The following is a 19,608-nucleotide window of genomic DNA, read 5'->3' as shown; positions in this document are numbered from 1 at the left end:
AAAATGTGTTCAAAATGTGCGACCTCACTGATGCAATGAGCTGACATGAAAAACACTTTCTTCTCGCTCTGAAATGACATGATGTGGTTGCATTGGCTTGGAAGCAGATGTATTCTGCTGCTGCTACTGTCACTGCTTCTGCCATACCTGTTCTGTGTACAGAGGACTTCAGGGCTCAGGGGATACACACTCAGCCTCCTTCACCAGCACAAAATGCAGAGTGTCACCCTTTCCTGAGTAATATAGGATGGAGTCACTCTTTGTGCATCTAAAGGGTGAAGTGCTGTGAGATAACACCTTTATATGTCCCTTCTGCCCTCACAGTGGGGTAAAAAACTGATTGCCCATTACTCTGACCTTTGAGGATGCAGGAACTTCAGCAACACGGCTGCTCCAATAAAACCAGATGACATGCAGCCCGGCTTTGTAGACATAGGTCTAATTGTACCTGTCACTGACCAAGTCTGAACCCTTGCTCTTCTCACTGCAGCTCTACTGTCTCTGTGTTTACCACATAATAAATAAAGCTTTTCTACTCTTTCTCCTTTTTTAGTATAGAGCTTGGGTGCTAAAATAAACCCCATTAAGATAGCTACTGTTATTCATTCCTGTAGTACTACTGCATCTGTGATTTTAGTTCAAAGCACTACAATCTCTGCATTTCATGGCCGTAACATGACATGGTAAGAAAATACTGGCTCCAAAACACTACTAAAACCTGCAGCGCTAAGTAATGCTGCATCTAGTATCTGCAGCAGGAGAGAAACAGAGTAATTCCAGTTGGAAAGGACATTCCTCTTAAGGCCTCTAGTCCAAACTGTGCTCAAAGGAGAACTAACTTTGAAGTTAGGCCAGGGAGGGAGTATATCAAGAATAATCACCTTCATCCACCATCACTGGGCAAGACAGAAATTAAATACTTGTTTGTGTGGATTAAATGCAGCATTTATAAGAACTGTTAGGGAATAACATTACCAGCCAATGTAGATTCCACGGCAAGGAACTGATAATGAAAGGTTGGTCTTAGCACCGCATATTCACTACTTCATTGACACCTTCTGCTTTTCCAAAGATTGGATGTGTAACGCATGCAGATGATGTTTTTAAAGTCAAATTAAAAGGTAAGTAATTTCAAAGTGGGACTCATTTTTAAATATTGTTGAGTTTTCTCCTAGCGGAAAATAACCAAGCTTCAGACTAGTTTGCAGCTCTTCTAGCCACTGGCTTCTGAACTGCTACGTTTGATTCACTGGCCAGAACAGGATCAGGCATAGTGGTAAATATGCCAGTGAGTCAATGGAAACACAGCTAAAATTGCAACTCTCAGCACCGGCAACATCAGTGGAATTATCTGGGTTGGAGTAACGGTGTCAAATGTTAGTGAAAGAAGTCTCATGTAGCCTCAGCTTTGCTCCATGAGGCAAGCAGCTGTGAACTGCAGAGCTGAACAAGCATTATTGAGAGATAAAATTCATGTATGCACACTATTCTCTTTTTTTAACCCCTACAAGAATTTTCAAATCACACTTTCTCCCACTCACAAATACTACCCTTCTCCAAGGTGACTAAAAACCATCATGTCCCTCCTGTAAGAAATTCTGCTCTTTTCTGGTTTTACTCAATATCAGAATGAAGCATGAAATTTAATATTAAAAGTTCCCAAAAGGCACATAATCACAGAACTGTAGATTTTCAGGCAGTCCCTCGTCAGGACATGTCTGCACTGCCATGGCTGCTACAGGGAGTTATAGTTCCACATCTCTAGTGTTCAGTATCTTCCCCGCACAGCTTTTTCCTCCAGCTGAACCACCTCTTGACCACACTGCAGCATAGAAGTGCCACCCTATCCATTAACTGGGATCAGGCAGGGTAGGCTGTATGTAGGAAGGCACAACAGATCTAGATCTAGATGAGGGGATCGAGTGCACCCTCAGTCAGTTTGCAGATGACACCCAGTTGGGTGGGAGTGTTGATCTGCTCGAGGGTAGGGAGGCTCTGCAGAGAGACCTGGACAGGCTGGAGCCATGGGCTGAGGCCAACTGGGGGAGTTTCACTATGGCCAAATGCTGGGGGCTGCCCTTGGACCACAACAACCCCCAGCAGCGCTACAGGCTTGGGGAGGAGTGGCTGGAGAGCTGCCAGTCAGAGAGGGACCTGGGGGGGATTGATAATGAGCCAGCAGTGTGCCCAGGGGGCCAAGAAGGCCAATGGCATCCTGACTTGTGTCAGCACTAACATGGCCAGCAGGGACAGGGAAGGGATCTGACCCCTGTACTCGGCACTGGTGAGGCCGCCCCTCAATGAGTGGGTTCAGTTTTGGGCCCCTCACCCCAAAAAGGCCATTGAATGACTGGAGTGTGTCCAGAGAAGGGCAACGGAGCTGGTGCAGGGTCTGGAGCACAGGTCTGATGGGGAGCGGCTGAAGGAACTGGGGGGGTTTAGTCTGGAGAAGAGGAGGCTGAGGGGAGACCTCCTGGCCCTCTACAGCTCCCTGAAAGGAGGGTGCAGAGAGGGGGGATGAGTCTCTTGAGCCAAGGAACCAGCGCCAGGACAAGAGGGAATGGCCTCAAGCTGCGCCAGGGCAGGGTCAGACTGGCTCTTCGGAAGTATTTCTTTGCAGAAGGGGTTGTTGGGTGTTGGAATGGGCTGCCCAGGGCAGGGGGGGAGTCCCCATCCCTGGAGGGGTTGAAGAGTCAGGTTGATCCAGCGCTGAGGGATCTGGTGGAGTTGGGAACGGTCAGGGTGAGATTCATGGTTAGGCTGGAGGAGCTTCAAGGGCTTTTCCAACCCAGATGATGCTGGGATTCTGTAACAGACACCTTGAATGTTCACACACCTGTCAAAGGTAGGCAGACTCTGCCCTACTCTCCACAGAGTCCTTCTCCCCCTTCTCATCCCCTCTTGTTCCTGTTTTTGTGTAGGATATGTAAGGACTTCCTCCAAAGATTGGTGCTTATAAAGGGTTATGTGAGGTGAGGATCATATATATGAGATAATGCAGTGCTTCCTGCTAAAATGTCTTCCAGAATGCCTCTCAGGCATATATAGCACTGTGCAGTGCTCCCAGATGTGACTACGTGTCTAAGGAAGTAAAAAGGGAAAAAACATAAACTACTGTGTTAGCTGAAAAACTCATGTGAGAACATGCAGTTCAAGTCTGCATTTTGGTGCCCATGGGATAAAAACGGGGGTTTTAATCTTAAATTTTCTCTCTTTTAGACTTTGGCTACCTGTGTCTCCTACTAACATCTAGAGGAGGGCAGCTCCAAGGAAAGGGCTGTTCTGTGCTGGCTCCATAGCCCTCTTTCCCAGGCATCTGGGGCTGCTACAGCTGGAGGTGAGGCACCAGGCTAGATCAGCACTCCCAGTTGCCAAGTGGATCTGCACTGGCTGTGAGCACAGACAACTCAAACATCACTGCACTCTGCTCCTGCCAAAGAGCTCAACCCCTGCTTGCAGTTTTGTCAAACAAGGCTCTGCCACAGAAAAGCCATTAGCTAAAGGCACAAAACCACCTGGTTGATGAGGCTGAAGGCAGCTTTTGAGATCTGGGGATGGTTGGTAAAGGCACCCTCCTCCTGGGATGCTTATGCTCGTGCAAAGCGGCGAGGAGGCATGATGGGTTTGGAGATCCCTAGAGAAGAGCAAGTCTGCTGTTACCCATCACAGATCTTCTTTCTGATACCAGCAACAGAATAAAAGCTCATACATATTTCTTTTTGTGCATGGCCCAAATGGGGAAGAGGGGTAGTGAAAAGAGCAGAGGAGAAACTTGCAGCAATAAAGAGTCTCTGGATCCTTTGCAAATTTCACTGCAAGAGACAGGCTCTGAAAATTTCACTGGAAGAGACAGGATCTGAATCTGGAGCTGTTCCAAGGGTCACACATTTCACTAGTAATACAGCATGGGCAACACACACATAACTATGTTAGACTGACTTTGGACTGTCCTACTTACTAAAACATGCTCAAGTCCCACAGTTTTCTATGGGTCAAGTAAAGAGTTAAATAAACCACAGCATTCCACACTCTCCTGAAGAGGGTAGGTTCCTGATAAAGAAACTACCTGAGGATGTGGCATATAAACACATTTCCATGTGGCAAGTCAGGTTCTGAACTTGTGGCACAGCAGTTCCTCAACAGTAGCCTCATGTTTCTAGCCCATGCAAGGTAGCTTAAAGGGCCTTGCTCAAAGATTTCAATAGAGTGACACATGAAATCTGATCTCATCGTAACTTGCTTAAGTGCTTTATCCTCACATTAAAACATTTGCCGAGTCCACAGTTTTGCAGTGCTCACACAGTTGTAGCAAGATCAGTTCTGCGTGGAAGAAGCCAATGCCCTCCTCCTCAGGGTGGGCTGTTTCCATGTCAAGTCAGAGTATCAGTCATTCAGGTTCCACCTCTCCTCCAACCAAACCAAACACATCTAAAGGATTTTTTTACAACAGGAGCAGTGAATTCCCTCACTTGTCCAATTCCCTTCTTTCTAGGGACTGGCAGAATCATGTCACATGTACTTAGGGAAAAGAGGGTGGGGACACACACATGATGACATTTCGTTGCATGCTACTAATGATGGAAAATGGCAACCTCAAACAGATCTTTCATTTCAAATGAAGTAGTTTTCAAACTTAACTGCTGTCTTGAGGATAAAAGTGGGGTGTCTGTGACAGCTGTACTACAAGGTGTATCTTGCTCTATACAGTAGCTCTGCAGCAAGGGATCACAGATGGTTTGTGGTGGTGGGAAGACCCAGCTCTTACAGTCTGCAGACTTACTGTACTTGTAGAATTCCACCTTAAAAGTAATTGGACATGTCTGTAATTCAGAGAAGGTTTGCTAAGCAATGACACATTGCACTTGGATCTGGAAGCATAACATCTGGAAGCCAAATGTTAGAGGCGATATAAAAGGGCCAGCCCAACAAACCAGCGGGGCATTTCTAAGCCAGGAACATCCTCAGGATGGACCTCGTCCTTCTTTGTGTGTTCCTGCCTCTGGTGACCGTGGCATGGGGCCAGTACGGTGACTATTACTACGGCCCCTATAACTATGGAGATAATGATGAATGGGTCAACGTGTATCGGCAAGGTTTCAACTTCCAGTGCCCACACGGGCAGGTGATCGTGGCCGTCAGGAGTGTTTTCAACAAGAAGGAAGGCTCCGACAGACTGTGGAACTATGCCTGCATGCCGGCGGCCCAGAGCCTCGGTGAGCCGACAGAGTGCTGGTGGGAAGAGATCAACAGGGCAGGAACCGAATGGTAGGATACCCCCACCCATCCCCGGAGGGCGCAGCCCTCATACCCCCTGTGGAATGCGGGTACTAATGCTGCGGTCAGAGCAATGCGAGCGCATAGTAATGCCATCATAACCAGAGGCTTCACTGCCCTGAACTACTGCCTGAGACTCATTAATCACAGTGCATGTGTGTGAGGTGATCAGCATCACATTTGCCTTTTCCGTAGTAATTTCTTACTGGAGGGTCTCAGTGCACTTTACAAATGCTTTGTAGTTTGGTTACTCACAACCTCAGCTGCAAAGTGGTTTGGTCTTGCTACTGCTGTTTTTCAGATGAGGAAAATGAGGCATGAACATTCAGTGAGGAGAGGATAAAGTTCCCCTTGAAATCATGTTGAATCAGTGACTAAACTGGGGAACAAATTGTAAAACTCCTCACTCCATCCTCCTGCTCTTATCACTAGAAAAAAAAATCTTCTCTGTATTGCACTGGCTTTTCTCTTTGTGTTTTTGTTGCTAAGCTTTTTGGCTTAGGCACAGTCAAAGGCTGTTTTCTAGTCATGCTGGTATTACAGGAGCCAAAAATCCACACTAGTGCGTGATGATGGTGGCACACATAGGTATGACAATGAGAACAGAAGATCATGTTAATTCCCTAATACAGCCAGTTTTGGTTAACTAAATGTTACATTTTCCATCAACCTTAGAGGTAAAGATGATTGATCACATTTTATGGCCACAATAAATTCTGGAAATACATACAGTGTTTCATGTTTAGGAAGCACACATCCAGTATTTAATTATCTTCTGATCTTTTCATGAAATGTGAAACACAGTTTTGGAAAACTCAGAGTTTGAAATATTCTTTGGACAGAATGAAATGAATGCAAGAATATTTTCAAACACTCGAAATGGTTTTGTTCCAGAAATTGCATTGTGATTTTTGTAGATTTCATGTTATACGGGAACAGGTTAGCAATGAAATGTGAAACTTCTGCTTTTTAAATGATTCAAAATTTTGTTCTGAATTATTCATACTCCTTCATTACACATGATACATTCCTAGGGCTGATGCAATTGCTAAAGAAAAAAAGATTGACCCTATACTTAATTTTGTAATAAGAACTGAAAAGAAAGGGGGAGAGCTACAAAACAAGCAGAAAGAAGACACTGTGATAATCCTGGGTGGCTTCTTCATTTTTCATACACTGATGCACTTTCTACTTATTGCATTGTTATTTTGAATTAGACCTTTCTATTGTACAAAATAAAATCGTTATTCTCTTTCTAAAAATCTCTGGCAGCAATTGCTCAAGTTCACTTCTCACTGACAGGATACTGCCTAAGTCTTTACAGAACATTTTCTTCTGCTATCTAACCATGGGGTCATATTCATCACCATGCTCCCTATGCTTAGCAAGATTACCTCCACAGTGTATTATTCGAATCTAATTTCCTTCACTTCTTAAAAAAAAAATAAAAATCTTTCCACTTTGTCATCTTCTTGCTTACATTTTTTCCTATTGCCAACCCTGTCTTTTCTCCAAATGTACTTTTCTTCCAACTCCTCTTTAATGTTATTAACTCTGTTTCACTCTCTTTCCTAGCTTCTGGAGTTATATTAGTTATTTCTTCCCTAGCTCACCTTTCCAGTCCAACATCCTTACACCTATCTGTCTTCTCTGCATAGTGGTCCTTCCTTTTTTCTTTTATCTATTTTTGAGGGAGAGGGGAATACACCAAAGTGATAAGGCAACATGTACCCCTTTGCAAAGATGAATTTGTGCTCCTAATTACTTGGGCTATTTCCATAAATCTCAGCTAGCTCTGGTTGGTTGTGTTCTGCAGGGCTGAGCTGGTTGCATCTACAGTGCTTCATGGAGAGAGGCTTGCTGTAAGCCAGCACATCCCTCACTGCGCCCAGACACTGGTGCCCAGCAGGCTCATCCCAGACTGGATTGAAAGTGTGGGCCAGCAGGCAGCCAGTCTGGAGTGTCTGAGTGCAAACTCAAACCTCAAATTAATGTGACAGCACGGACATAGCCTGTGAGGCCTTTGACAATCCCACACCTTCTCTCTTAGTGGTCTTACTTCTCATCGCTGTCTCTCTTCCATGCCCAGCTCCATGCTATCTGGAGCCATCCCCAATTCTAAAGAGATTGACTCAGTAACCAAGTGGGACCACAAATATGAGTTGCAATCTGTACCATTAGTTCCTGTTCGCCCACCTCTGTTTCCGCACTGATCCCCTGATGAACCAATATGTTGGTGAGCAATACCTCATCCTCATTTCAGCTGACACAGCACTCTGCTGGACTTGCTAGTCCATTCCCCATCCATGTAGAATGGACTGTAATATTTCTTCTTCAGCTCTGCCTCACAGGGTATTTTGTCTCACCTTGCACATCACATCTAGGGAGATTCAATGGCTTGTACCACCAGTAACTACAAAGCTGTCAAGTTTTTCCAAAAATTTAAGCTACATTTCCTCTGCTGTAATTGAGGCTTTTTATTCCTTGCCCTCTGTTCACTGAGTAATGAAAACAAGCACACTGCATCCTTTGTAAAATCTCTTTAACTTATAAATAGGTAGCAGCTATGCCTTTCCCTCACCCACACACTTTCACCCATGCTTTTGATTTCTGGCTGAACATGTCTCCATTCCTCTAGTCCTCCTCTGGAAATTTATATTCCCACACTTCTAAGCAAGGATCATACGTACAGCTCTTCTCTGAATTCCCTCAAGTTTCTCAGCCATGCCCCAGAAACTCTAGTCTGGTAGAAACACCACAAAATGACCTCTGACAAATGATGTTTATGGAGTTTCAGAAACCACCATTCCTGACTGCTGTGCAGCAGCACAACAGAGACAAATCCAAGAGAGATTTCTTTAGAAAAGACAACAAACCAAGAAAAGCTTCAGAGAGAAAATGAAGTGGGAATATAAAGCAGAGAGAAGAAAGTCCCCAACCCATTATTTTGGCTGTTCGCACTGGGGGGAAATGGCAGAAATGGATGTGGGGAGCATAGGGATAGGAGAGTTGCAGGGCAGGAGGGTAGGAAGGAACAACTGGCAGAGCTGTTTAAGTAAATTTGCTTCCTACACTAACACTAGGTATTATATGGGCTTCTACGATTAAAAGACTTTGCATCTTGGAGATATGAAACAAATTATTCAACAGAAAGAGGGCAATTACACAGACTCAGTTTATGACCTCTGCCCCCTTCAAGGAGAGAAACAGGTACTCTAAAAACTGCTCTCTGGGCCACCCCATCTCTCTCCTGAAGAAGACTAATGAAATCAAATAACCTCTGCCAGTTGCCTACAATTACCTACTGACATTTCAGAATACATCTAACTATAGGTGCTTCACTTAATAAATGCACCCCTGAAGTTAAGCATATATGTACATACACTTCTTAAAGAGAGCATGTCCTTTTGTGTTTTGCTCAACGGACACAAGAAACCTGTGAACATGCTACAAGACTCAGGGAAAATTTGGCAATAGACTGGGATCAGATGACCTCTCATGAGCTATCTTCTGAGCATCATTAATCTCTGAACACTTTTAAAGTTAGGTACGTGTACAAAGGCTTTGTTGAATCTGTCCCAACACCTTCTGCAGAGGCTATGTGCTAACTGAGATGCTATTCACTACTGGGAGCAGAATCTGTTCCTGGATAATTTGGAAATATTCATGTCTGAAGCAATGAAAAGCCTTCAGGACATCCTCTGATTCTACACAGTTCTAATTATTTGTATGCTGCGACATCTCAAGGAATCCTGCCTTTCAGACAGACTAAAGCTTATGTTCCTCCGTTTGTACTGGAGGAAGTTTGACCTTGGGCAAATATTTCACCACCTAAGAAAAGGTAAGGTCTGAGTGACTGCAGGTGAGACTGTTCTTCAGTGCTTCACTGAATACTAGACTTGTCTCTACAGATCAGTCTTTGAACAAAGTACTTAAGAAAAATTATTTTTCTTGCCTGAAAGTGATAATACAAAAGGACAGGGATCATACAAACAAATGAACAAAAGCTTGCAAGTAAAAGACAGGCAACTCATCCTTCCAGGAGAAAATGTTTGTTTTACACCACATAATGCAGATGGAACTGTGCCATATCCCCAATATACTCCCAGTTACCCATAAAGCAGAAGCATTTCCAGCTAAGTGGTATTTAATGCATGTTTATTGCCTCTTTTCCTTGTTTAGACTTCTGAGAAACTGTGTGGATAGGACTTGGAAAAAGCAGATACGTAGATTCTCCCTCCCCACTCCCATTCTCATCCTCATTTTTCTTTTCATTAAGTGAACACACACATGCATGCACACTGATCCTTCAAAGTAGGCACACAAGCCTATTTCCCACAAGCTATGTGCAAAGACAGACTCATGAGCAAAAGAAGTGTCTGCAGGAGCCTCCTGTTCAGGCACTGGCAGCACGCCCCGGTACATCTGCGAGGAACTGTTTTTGTTCTCAATCTCTGACCAATCCCAAATCTCAAATCTGAGGCTGTATTACCCAAACCCAATAATCAAGCTGCCCTTTCAAAATGTTCCCATTTGTGCTATCTAGGCAAACAAGTTAATTTTCTTCAAAGTCCTATGTTTATGTTAAAGGGATAGTACTAAAAGCTTTTAGCACAGCTGCAATGGACCAAGTCCAGTGGGAGCATCTGAGGAGAAGAGGGGTGTGTTTGCAAACAGGGAGGCCTCATCAGTGACTGTCGAGAAGAAAGCAACAGGGTGAATCCTTCCCTTTGGGTGAAGGAGAAAGAAAGTCATCACTGACCCCTAAATGAAAGAATAAGATAGCTGAAGATGATAGTGAGGCTGCCTTTGGCACGTGAAAGTCATGACAACATGTCTCACCACCCCACAACAGATAGCAAAGACTCCTCATAGAAGTGGCCATGGGAGACTGGCACGGCCTGATCAAACACACAAAAACCATTCCCTTCATCTGAGTGCCAGTGTTTCAAGTGCCCTGAGACTGCCCTCAGCCACTTACGTCTCCCCACTCATCTGTAACACACTGACTGTTAGATTAGCTTTCATCATGCAACTAACCAAATTACACAGAGAGAGGACACTCTACAAAAATAACTGGGGAGAGCAGGACAGGGTGTCCCCTCCACAGCTGTACCAAAAGGAAATTAAGTTTCAGATATTGAAAGTAACAGATTTTGGTGAAACAGCACTCCAGGAAAACAGTCTATCTAGTGTCTGGTTAACAAATCCCTCCCACACTCTAACCGTGGTCTTACTGGCTGCGTGAGGTGAGACCATCTCTCTCCCTACGCGCTCCAGGAAGGACTGCAGATGAAAGCACGCAGCATTATTTCTACTGGGTCAGTTTGCCTTGTCTGATATATCCCCTGAATATATAGATTTATTCTGCTGTGACAGGCTCTGGAGAGATAGCTTTAAAGTAATTAATGATGCAAGTTTTTCAGGCACCATCTGCTCTACAGCAAAACAGTGGGATTTTTCCAAAGTACATAGACTGACACTCTCAGGTTACCCTGTTATAAGGAACAAACCACCTTTAATGCAGCATGACCCACTGACTACTGAGTGTCAGATTCTGCATGTTCCCAGAGAGCTTCAGGAAGGGCTACCTGAGCAGTGCAGCAGGGGCTCAATGCACACACCACTTACTGCATCCTGACTTGGGCTTCTCTGAGCCATTTTGTAGTGAACAGGCTTCCTCTTTGAGTTGTTATCCTCAAGATAACATGCTGCTTGGGCTAATCCCCAGCGTGTCTGGGCAACAGGAAACCTCAGAGAGAGGTTTATAACACAGTGCCAGCATTAGATGGGGCACAACACTCTGGGTCTATTTGTAGCAAACGGCAAAAATAAGATGTAGAGATAATTATGAACTGTCACAAGTGGTGCCATTGCTCAAAACAATTATACTGTGGCAAGCAATGCTTGTCTTCAGTCTGGCAGGCAACTGTTGAGTCACTGAGGTACATGCTTGATCCCTAAGGCTGTATCAATGTTTGCAAATAATGCGGCACAAGTTAAGTGGATTTGTTGGGTGAAACAGTTCTTGTATGGACCCAAAATTTACACATGAATTCTGAGTGGGTTTGTTTCAAACCAGCACTAGTTTATTCTCACAGATAAAAGCTCACTGGCGAACAAAACTAAACTGATAACATGGATGCAGACTTTGGTTGCAGAACTCGGCTGTATAGTAAACCAGTTCAGAAAAAGATTTGGCTAAGGAGCGGCTTTCCACAGCAATTGCAGGAGGCTGGGAAAGTCTCAGCTATCATATCTCCGTTACTACGCAGAGCTCCTCCCAAAATAAGGCTGTATAGTTTACTTAGTTTCCATGAAATACTGCAGTCATTTCCAACAGATGTAAACGAGGGAAGGGCAACTTCCCATTCAACAGCACCTGACGCTCACCACCACCAACCTTCCCACTCCCTCACCCACCTGCCAGCTCACCTCCTCTTCTCCCAGTACCAGATACAAAAGGCAACTCCTCTCTTCATGCATTGCAACTTGATCCAACTAGAGAAACAAAACAATCTACCCACTGCCAAATTTAATCCTACACAGTCCCAGCTGGTTTCTCATGCTCTTCTGCATTCACCTTCTGAGGTATCTTCCCCTCTTCTCACCAACATCAGGATTTCATGAATGAGGAGAACCCAGTGACATTAACTCTGAATACTGAATTATCCTCTATAACCAAAGTGCTACAAAGTGGGTCTAGTGAAAAAGGAATTTTATTTTTTTTTACTTAGCCATAAATCAGAGGTCCTGGATCACTAGTTTTTATTCACAATACTGGTTTGCAGGACTTGCTGCGACAGGAGTAGTGAATTCAACAGAAAAGGAAGAAATTCTCACATATTAAGTAGGGTTTTCAGATTAGTGCACAGAGCATCTGACTACAAAGGTGTGTACGGAGAGGTTGTTTCCCTTAAAAAATTACTTTCTGCTTGTAGGAAAGAGGCCAACTGGGAAAAGGAAAGAGAAAAAAGTATTTTATATGAGCTCACAAATAAGCATTCCAATTTCTGAAAGCATCTCTTCATTTTTGGAGGAGTATCTGGATTTGACTTGAAAATTGGATCAGGGAAAAAATCTGACATTATCTCAAAGCTAAAGAAAAGTACTTCAATGTCACTATTCTGTTTCTTTCACTGAACGCAATATTGAGCTTTAACAGAATGCAGGACTCTGCATGTATGAGACTGAAGTGAAGAGGGAGAAGCAAACGAGCTTAAAAGTATATTTCAAATTTTACTTTGAATGCTTTTAAAATAAAATGGCAATTTAATTATAAGTCATGACTTATGGCCAGTTACACTCTCCACCTAAGAAACTAATTTTTAAGGCAACTCCAAATATTTTTTTAAACAGAATTTTCATCAGAAGATAGAATTAGGATCAAAAATAACCAAACCTTCCTAATAGTTGGTGCCCAGATATGTAAGCATGTAAACATAGGAGTATTACATTAGTTAGATTTTTTTTCAATCCCCTAAAGAGAGAAGGCTCCATCAGTGACATCTTTCTCAAAGTGAATGTTTCCACCAAAACTGGACTGTATTAGTAGAGGTGTCAAGAAAATAAAAACTGTTGTAGGGCAAAGAGAAAGGGAAAGAGGGCGGGTCTTCCCAGTCTGATTGTGAGCAGGTGCGGACAGAAAAAGGAGAAGGAAGAACGACCCACAAAGACAAATACGGGAAGGAGTATCAGATGCTGATCGTCGGGGATGGGAAATTGCAGGGCAATGCCAAGGCTCTGAGAGGAAGTTCAAAGGAAACGGAGGAACAAGATGCTCCTGTTATTGCACCTATGCAAAACAGCTAGAAAATCTCCCAGGGACACAAGGACTTGAGCAGTGGAAATGCATGTAACTGGGATGGGGGAGAGGCAAAAGAAAACAGAGACACAAGTTTGGTTCTACTTTACACAGGTTAATGCTCATCTTGCAACAGGTACAACCGTTTCCTATATTTCTGCATATCGACCTTTCTTCCATCAGGATAACACCAATCATCTGCAGCTATCCAATATGTTTACACAGAGTCTGAGCCATATGTTCCCATGGCCTGTGTGCCAAAAAACAGAGCATCTTCCTATCAAAGTCCTGCTGAAATCCTCTGAGTGAGAGCCAAACTGCCTTACTTGGTGTGATACCATAGCAACGCAGAGTCCCCATCACTGCTTATCTCTGAAGGTGCTTGAAAGAGTCTCCCAAAGCACTGCAACTATATGTGGCCTCAGCAATGTGGGATATGCAGGGACACAAACAACTGTAAATACTCTTGTCTGAACAACAGAACACAGTGGAAGGGACATAGAGAAGAAACCCCTAGTTCAAAGGTGGAAGCTGAAAGTTAGGCGGAGGAACTGATCAGTTTTTCAGCTTTTGCATACAAACACTTGAGCCTCACGCTTTGGGAAAGCTAACACCTGTATGTACAAGTGAAGGACTTTCCAAACACCAAACTCTGCTAGACGATGTGTTGTCCTTTCTGGGAACTTCAGGCTCATTAAAATCAACTATGAGGTTATTGAACGAAACTAGCGGAAAATTTTGGTATTTGTTAACGATAAAGTTACTTCTGAAAGTGTCTTTTGGATATATCAATTTATTTGATTTTATGGTATGGCAAGGAAGGTTTGCTACAGCTCTAGGCTGCCAGTTTTCCTTTATGAAGGAAAAAGAAAGAAAAGAAAAGGAAAGGAAATGGAAGAAACTGAATTCCTGTAATTTTCTCCAACAGGGTAACAATGAGGCTAGGAGGGTGCTTGAGAGAATGAGCACTCAATAGCTGATTTAATGAGCTGTCTGTTTTCACAGTCTCCTTGTCTTTACTCTCCAAGAAGCATGCTATTCAAATTGATTATCATTTGAATTACTTTGGTATCAGTGTCCAGATGCTTGTAGGGTGTGCAGAAAGAGCAGCATATATCTGCATGCTTAGAGACCGCGTCTACTCTACTTGAAGGCAGTGATTTACTTTTATGACAGAATTCCCCAGTACAGAGAGCATGAAGCAGCAGATTTTCCTCTTGAAAATCCAGTCAAAAAATGTATGTGAGTCTTATAACTTCTTAACACGGGAGATTCGGGTTTGCTCATGTGATTGCTATCAAATCATTATTTCATCACAAGCCTATAATGTTTTGAATTAAGAGTGTCTTCTCCTGGAGATAGGTAATTGAGAAAGAAATAAAATTGCTGAACTTCTCTTATAAAAGAGTTTGTAAGGCTTCTTTTTTGCAGAAAAGCAATTGAAAAAATTACTCTAGTGAATCCCAAAAGCTCAGATACCAACAGTCAAAGATAAAAGTATTAATGGACTATTTTGAAGTCAGTCTCATGGTTTGTAAGCAGTTGAGAATGTCAACAGCACAACAATCTTCCTGCCTGATTAGCAGGAATGATTAAATACTTAAAACCAGTTTAAATAGTTTTAACATAAACGTTAAGACATTATTAGTTAACTATTGCTGATTTCTTACACAAAATGGTTACTCAACACACAGTAAGTGCATACAGTGCTTCTCAATACAAAGCCAAACCTTTAGCTTCCACCCTGAATCAAAATTTTTAATGCTGTTTTCAGAAATGCTTGAAACTATCAGGAAATCTAATATCATGTTTTCCTTATGTGTTCTCTTCTTCCTCCTCTTTATCAGGTACCAAACCTGCTCAAACAATGGGCTGGTGGCTGGTTTCCAGAGCCAGTATTTTCCATCTGTGCTTGACCGTGAATGGCAATTTTACTGCTGCCGCTATAGCCGGAGATGCCCATATTCATGCTGGTGAGTTCAAGCAGAAACCAAACCTCTTGGCCTCTTTTCCCCAGCAGTCCCTATAAGTGTCTTTTGCTGCTTGGCGCATCAATAACCTTGTCGGAGAAAAAGTGAACTGTGCTTTATGGGGCTAAGCAAGTTATTTCCGGTCTGGTAAGAGGATTCATGAGGATTCATGGCTAAGGGAGGAGAACAAGGGCAGAGCTACCCTGAACAGTGTGATGCAGTAGCAAGCCCCAGATGAACAGGTCTGGCTACCAGCAGCAGCCTAGCTGTGCTGGGAAGCATGACAGAAGTCTCCTAAGTGGAGGGCCATTTCAGAGGTGGTGATATAGCTTCCACTATAAATCCAGCACATTTACAGGAGTAGGAGCATCTCTGCGCTACGCCAGTTGTGCCACAATGACTTACAGGAGTGAACTTATTGACAACTACCTCAGAAAAAATATCCTCTGGCTGACAACTTAGGATTTTTGTATTTGCGGTACATACAACTTGCCCTCCCTGTTAAGGCTGAAGACCAAGTCAAAATGAGCTACTGATCACAGCCCAAACCTAAAAAAAGGTAGCCTCACCTCAACACAGTATCACAACTGGTGCTGACCACCTCACAGAGGCTATGGGAGAAAGAGCTACACATCCCAAGCTTCCCTATGCCCCCAGGTGTGGTTTCTCTAAATTAAGACAAAAAGCACAGCAGCAGACTGTGTAGAGAAAATGCATATTGCTCCTGTCCATTCTGTGTAAGAGAACACATGGCTTTACATTCTGGGGCTATTAATCCAGATATTCTCACTGATACAAAGAAAAAAAAAAAAAAAAAAAAAAAAAAAAAGAAAATAGCCGAAAAAAAATTGTGCTTGAATCTTTGCTTCCAGAACTCAGCTTTTAAGTAAACTTCCCATTGAGACGCATACAAACTGTTTATATGCCCGTGGGCCTTTACTTGTCTGGCTGGCTACTGGCCAAACACAACAGCAGTGCTTTGCTTTGCATCCTTCAGTCTTCTTGCAGACAGGAGGAAAATAATTGAGGTTTTATTATTATTTTTAAAGATTTTAAATGACAGGAACTCTGTAACAAAGTCTTTGAACATTCTTCTGCCCCCTTTCCAGCCTACACTGCCTACAGATGTTCCCTATCTGGTGGATTATTTACATACTTGCCCAGGCTCTTCCCTCTGAGGGAAATTCACTCAAACTTTTAAGCAGTTCTTCCAATCTCTCTTACTCCTCTAATATGGGGTGTATTTTCAGAGAGATGGCAGAAATCTTCTCTGACCTCTTTTGTTGTTGTTGACAGTTCTGCTTCCCTCAGAGGTTGTCTTGACAACTGGGAACAGCTTTGTTTCTGCCTCACAAATTGGCATTCAGAGTGATGCAAATCCTGATGTAAATGTTTGGGGTTACTGATGTCTTGCAATTCCATTCCAGCTGCACAGACTCCTATATTGCCCTTATGTTTCCAACAGTGACAACACTCCATTTTTATGCTTGGAAAGAATGCCTTGTGCAGTTCAGCTGCCACTGTCTTTCCATGCAGAAAACACAGCATCTCAAAGGCGGATAAAGCATTTTTCCCTCTAAGCAGGGTAGAAATCCCATGTGCTCAAGTTATTCTGGGAAGGGAGAGCTGTAAAACCTCTGGGAAGACCTGTCACCTGGCTTCTGAAAAGCTTCTGGTGCACGGTTTGTGATTATAGTCCATTATAAAACCATTTACATACCCTGTATTACTAGGCTCAGCCACTCTATCTGGAGCCCAGTTTGTTCTGTTCAAGCTACTGGCTTATCTTGACACTTCCATGTCCACTCTCAGCCTGGACAGTCTCTCATAGTTCATTCTACTTGAGAGCTTTGTTTGACCTTGCTCTCTTACAAGTGAGTGCATTCCTACAATATATTTCCTTCCCATTTCTTTCGATTTCTCATTCTGCCTATGGTGTTAGCAAGGTAGATACAAGCTCTTTCTACATACAGTTATCCCAATTAGGATGTTAGATGGACAGACAACTAGATGGGTAAAAAAATGGTGGTTTAACAGGCTCAGAGGGTAGTGGTTAAAGGGTGACAGCCTGCCTGGGTGCCCCCTATGAGCAGAGCACTGTAACTAATGGTCTACCCTGGGACCCCTCCTGATTAACATCTTTATCAGTGACCTTGAGGAGGCAACAGAGCACACTCTTGCCAAGCTTGCACCAAACTGGGGGGGGAACAGTGATACATGTGAGGGCAGGACTGCTCTTCAGAGGGATATAAAGAAAACCCTTTCCTCTACGAGGACAGTGAGGTAGTAGAGGAGGTTTTCCAGTGAAGCTGTGCAAGCTCCATCCTTGGAGGTTTTCAAGATTTGACTGAATAAAGCCCTGAGCAGCCTGGTCCGACCTCGTGGTTGAGCCTGCTTTGAGCGGGGGACTGTAACAGAGACCTGTTGAGGTCCCTTTCTGCCAGAGCTATCCTGCGATTCCCAAATAGGAGGACTCCTCTGCTGGAGGGCCCACACCATGCAGCTAAGCTCAAAAGCAGCAGTCTCCTGCCTATTGTCTGCTGGGAATGGTTTCTTTTCTAGTTTGTTCCCTTTACCCCGTCTATTCAGTGTCTGTGAGAATGCTAACTGTTATGCTAACATATGAGCAACATAAACTGCAATGCGGTAGCATGCTTTGCACCCCGTTTTACTACTACAGATGTGACTTGTCTGAATTGTTAAACTTCAGTGTACAGCAGCTAAACTTCCCATTCCCTAAGCTCAGGAGATCTCACTCACAACTTCGCTTCCATTGGCATTTCCAAGTTACTGTCACAAAACCTCGTTCACACATGACACTTCTGGTCTGTATCTTGCACTCTGTTTAAGACGCATTTGACAGAGAGAATATATTTTCCAAACAACCTGCAAAGCAGTTCTGGGCTACCATGGGTATGACCTCAAAATGTATATGCATATAAGACACAATAAAAATGTGTGTACATATACAGTATCATTACTTATTATAGTTTCTGCCCCAACCTATAATGGTATGTATTCTGTTCCAGAAACTAGCTGTCAATAAACTATCTGTGGAGAAATGGCTATTAACATGCTACTGACTCCAATTTCTTGGTTGAAGCAGCTTAATTTCATGCAAAGGCATCTACTAGTGTATGGCTATCTGGAAAAGCAATACAGGAAAATATGCAATAACTGTGGTGCCTCATGGATCATGCGTGACACAGGAAGATCCATATTCAAAGACAATCCACATTGCAGAATTTCTCAGCAGCCTTGAATTTTAATGTGCAATGAATCCTTCATTATGAAACTAAGTATGAGCAGAAAAGCATTTTTAAGAAAACTGACAATACTGAGGCATAACAAAACTCTTTGTTTTAAATTAGCTCTCACCTTGGGTATGTGATCCCTTCCTCCTCCAGTTGTCTCTGTACAGGGCTCTCTGGCAAATATAAAAGCAGTAAAACAGCTGATCTTTATGCATGGTTACTCTTGGCTTTTCTTCTTCAGGACTACACTCCTCCTGAAGAAAGCTGGTCTTCCCTACAATGAATAAAGAGAGGTTTTCCCCATGTGTATGAGCCACGCAAATGGTTTGTTAGAATTTGACCTGTTTTTTACAGCTAGAACATTCCTGTGTTTTTTGAATACTGCTAATACTTTTTTGAATATTAATTTATGACAGCATCATGCTGACTGAGACTCACACTTAAACACATTGCTTAATGTAGAAACATGGTTAAAGCCAAATACACACTTAAGGACTTTGCTCAGTAGCATCTATATCCTTACTCTTAAGAGCCCAGCAGTTCTGTTTCACAGCTTGTCTCCTCACCATTAATTCCCAGTTTACCTGTACAGTAAGCCCATATTGAAAATAAATATACCAATCTTTTCCCATCTCATAGTTTTGCACTTGCTATTTTAAATTTTTTTTTTTACAAGTACTTTGTTTCCTTCCTCACCACGCCAAGTTTTGTCATGGATTCCACACATTTTTTGCCATAATGAAAATAATTAACATTCCTCACAGGAGGCAGAAAAGCTCCCATTATTTTACCTACCTAGGGAATGTTACCACAATAAAATAAACTGTGCGCTGATTCAAAGCATAAAGGAAGTAAATCTGTCGCAGATGCAGACAGTGTTATTAAGTGGTCCCATTAGAGCTCAGATTTTTCTGTTTGCCAGGAAATTGAAAGCTTGACTCCATACTCTCAAAAGCAAACACATGTCACTGAGCAGCCCCACAGACTGCACAGACTGCTTATGACTGTTTCCCCTCTCCAAACAACCGGTAGTCCAAGTGCCAGAAGGCCTGTCTGGAGCTGGGGCTGCTCTCTGTCACAGTGACATTGTCCAGGCAACAATTACATTTTCCAAGAGTTATGGGACTTAAAAGAAGTCATTTGTTTTCTTGACTCAACCCACCACCAAAGCCATATTGAAACTGATGAGATCCTATGCTGGTTTTTCAGAGATTACCAACAGCAGAGATACAAATCCAGGAAGTGAACTCAGAGTAGATGTGTAGAAGGATGCACTTCTGGGCAATGCAATTCCCCCCCCCCCCCC

At 43.1% G+C, this 19,608-nt stretch overlaps 1 protein-coding gene across 1 annotated transcript in view; it reads left to right on the top strand.

Moving 5' to 3' along the window:
* The first annotated feature begins 4,966 nt into the window (after window positions 1–4,966).
* DPT (dermatopontin) overlaps window positions 4,967–19,608 on the top strand; it is a 26,296-nt gene continuing 11,654 nt past the window's right edge. Inside the window, exons 1-2 of the mRNA XM_026851311.1 lie at window positions 4,967–5,265; window positions 14,926–15,051. Coding sequence (XP_026707112.1) covers window positions 4,967–5,265; window positions 14,926–15,051 — 425 coding nt within the window. The remainder of the gene's footprint in view (window positions 5,266–14,925; window positions 15,052–19,608) is intronic.

This window comes from Athene cunicularia (assembly GCF_003259725.1).
Source record: "Athene cunicularia isolate RWA chromosome 1 unlocalized genomic scaffold, athCun1 chr1_part1, whole genome shotgun sequence".
NCBI lineage: Eukaryota > Metazoa > Chordata > Aves > Strigiformes > Strigidae > Athene > Athene cunicularia.
Note: the sequence above shows the minus strand (reverse complement) of the source record. Positions and strands in the feature narration are given on the sequence as shown.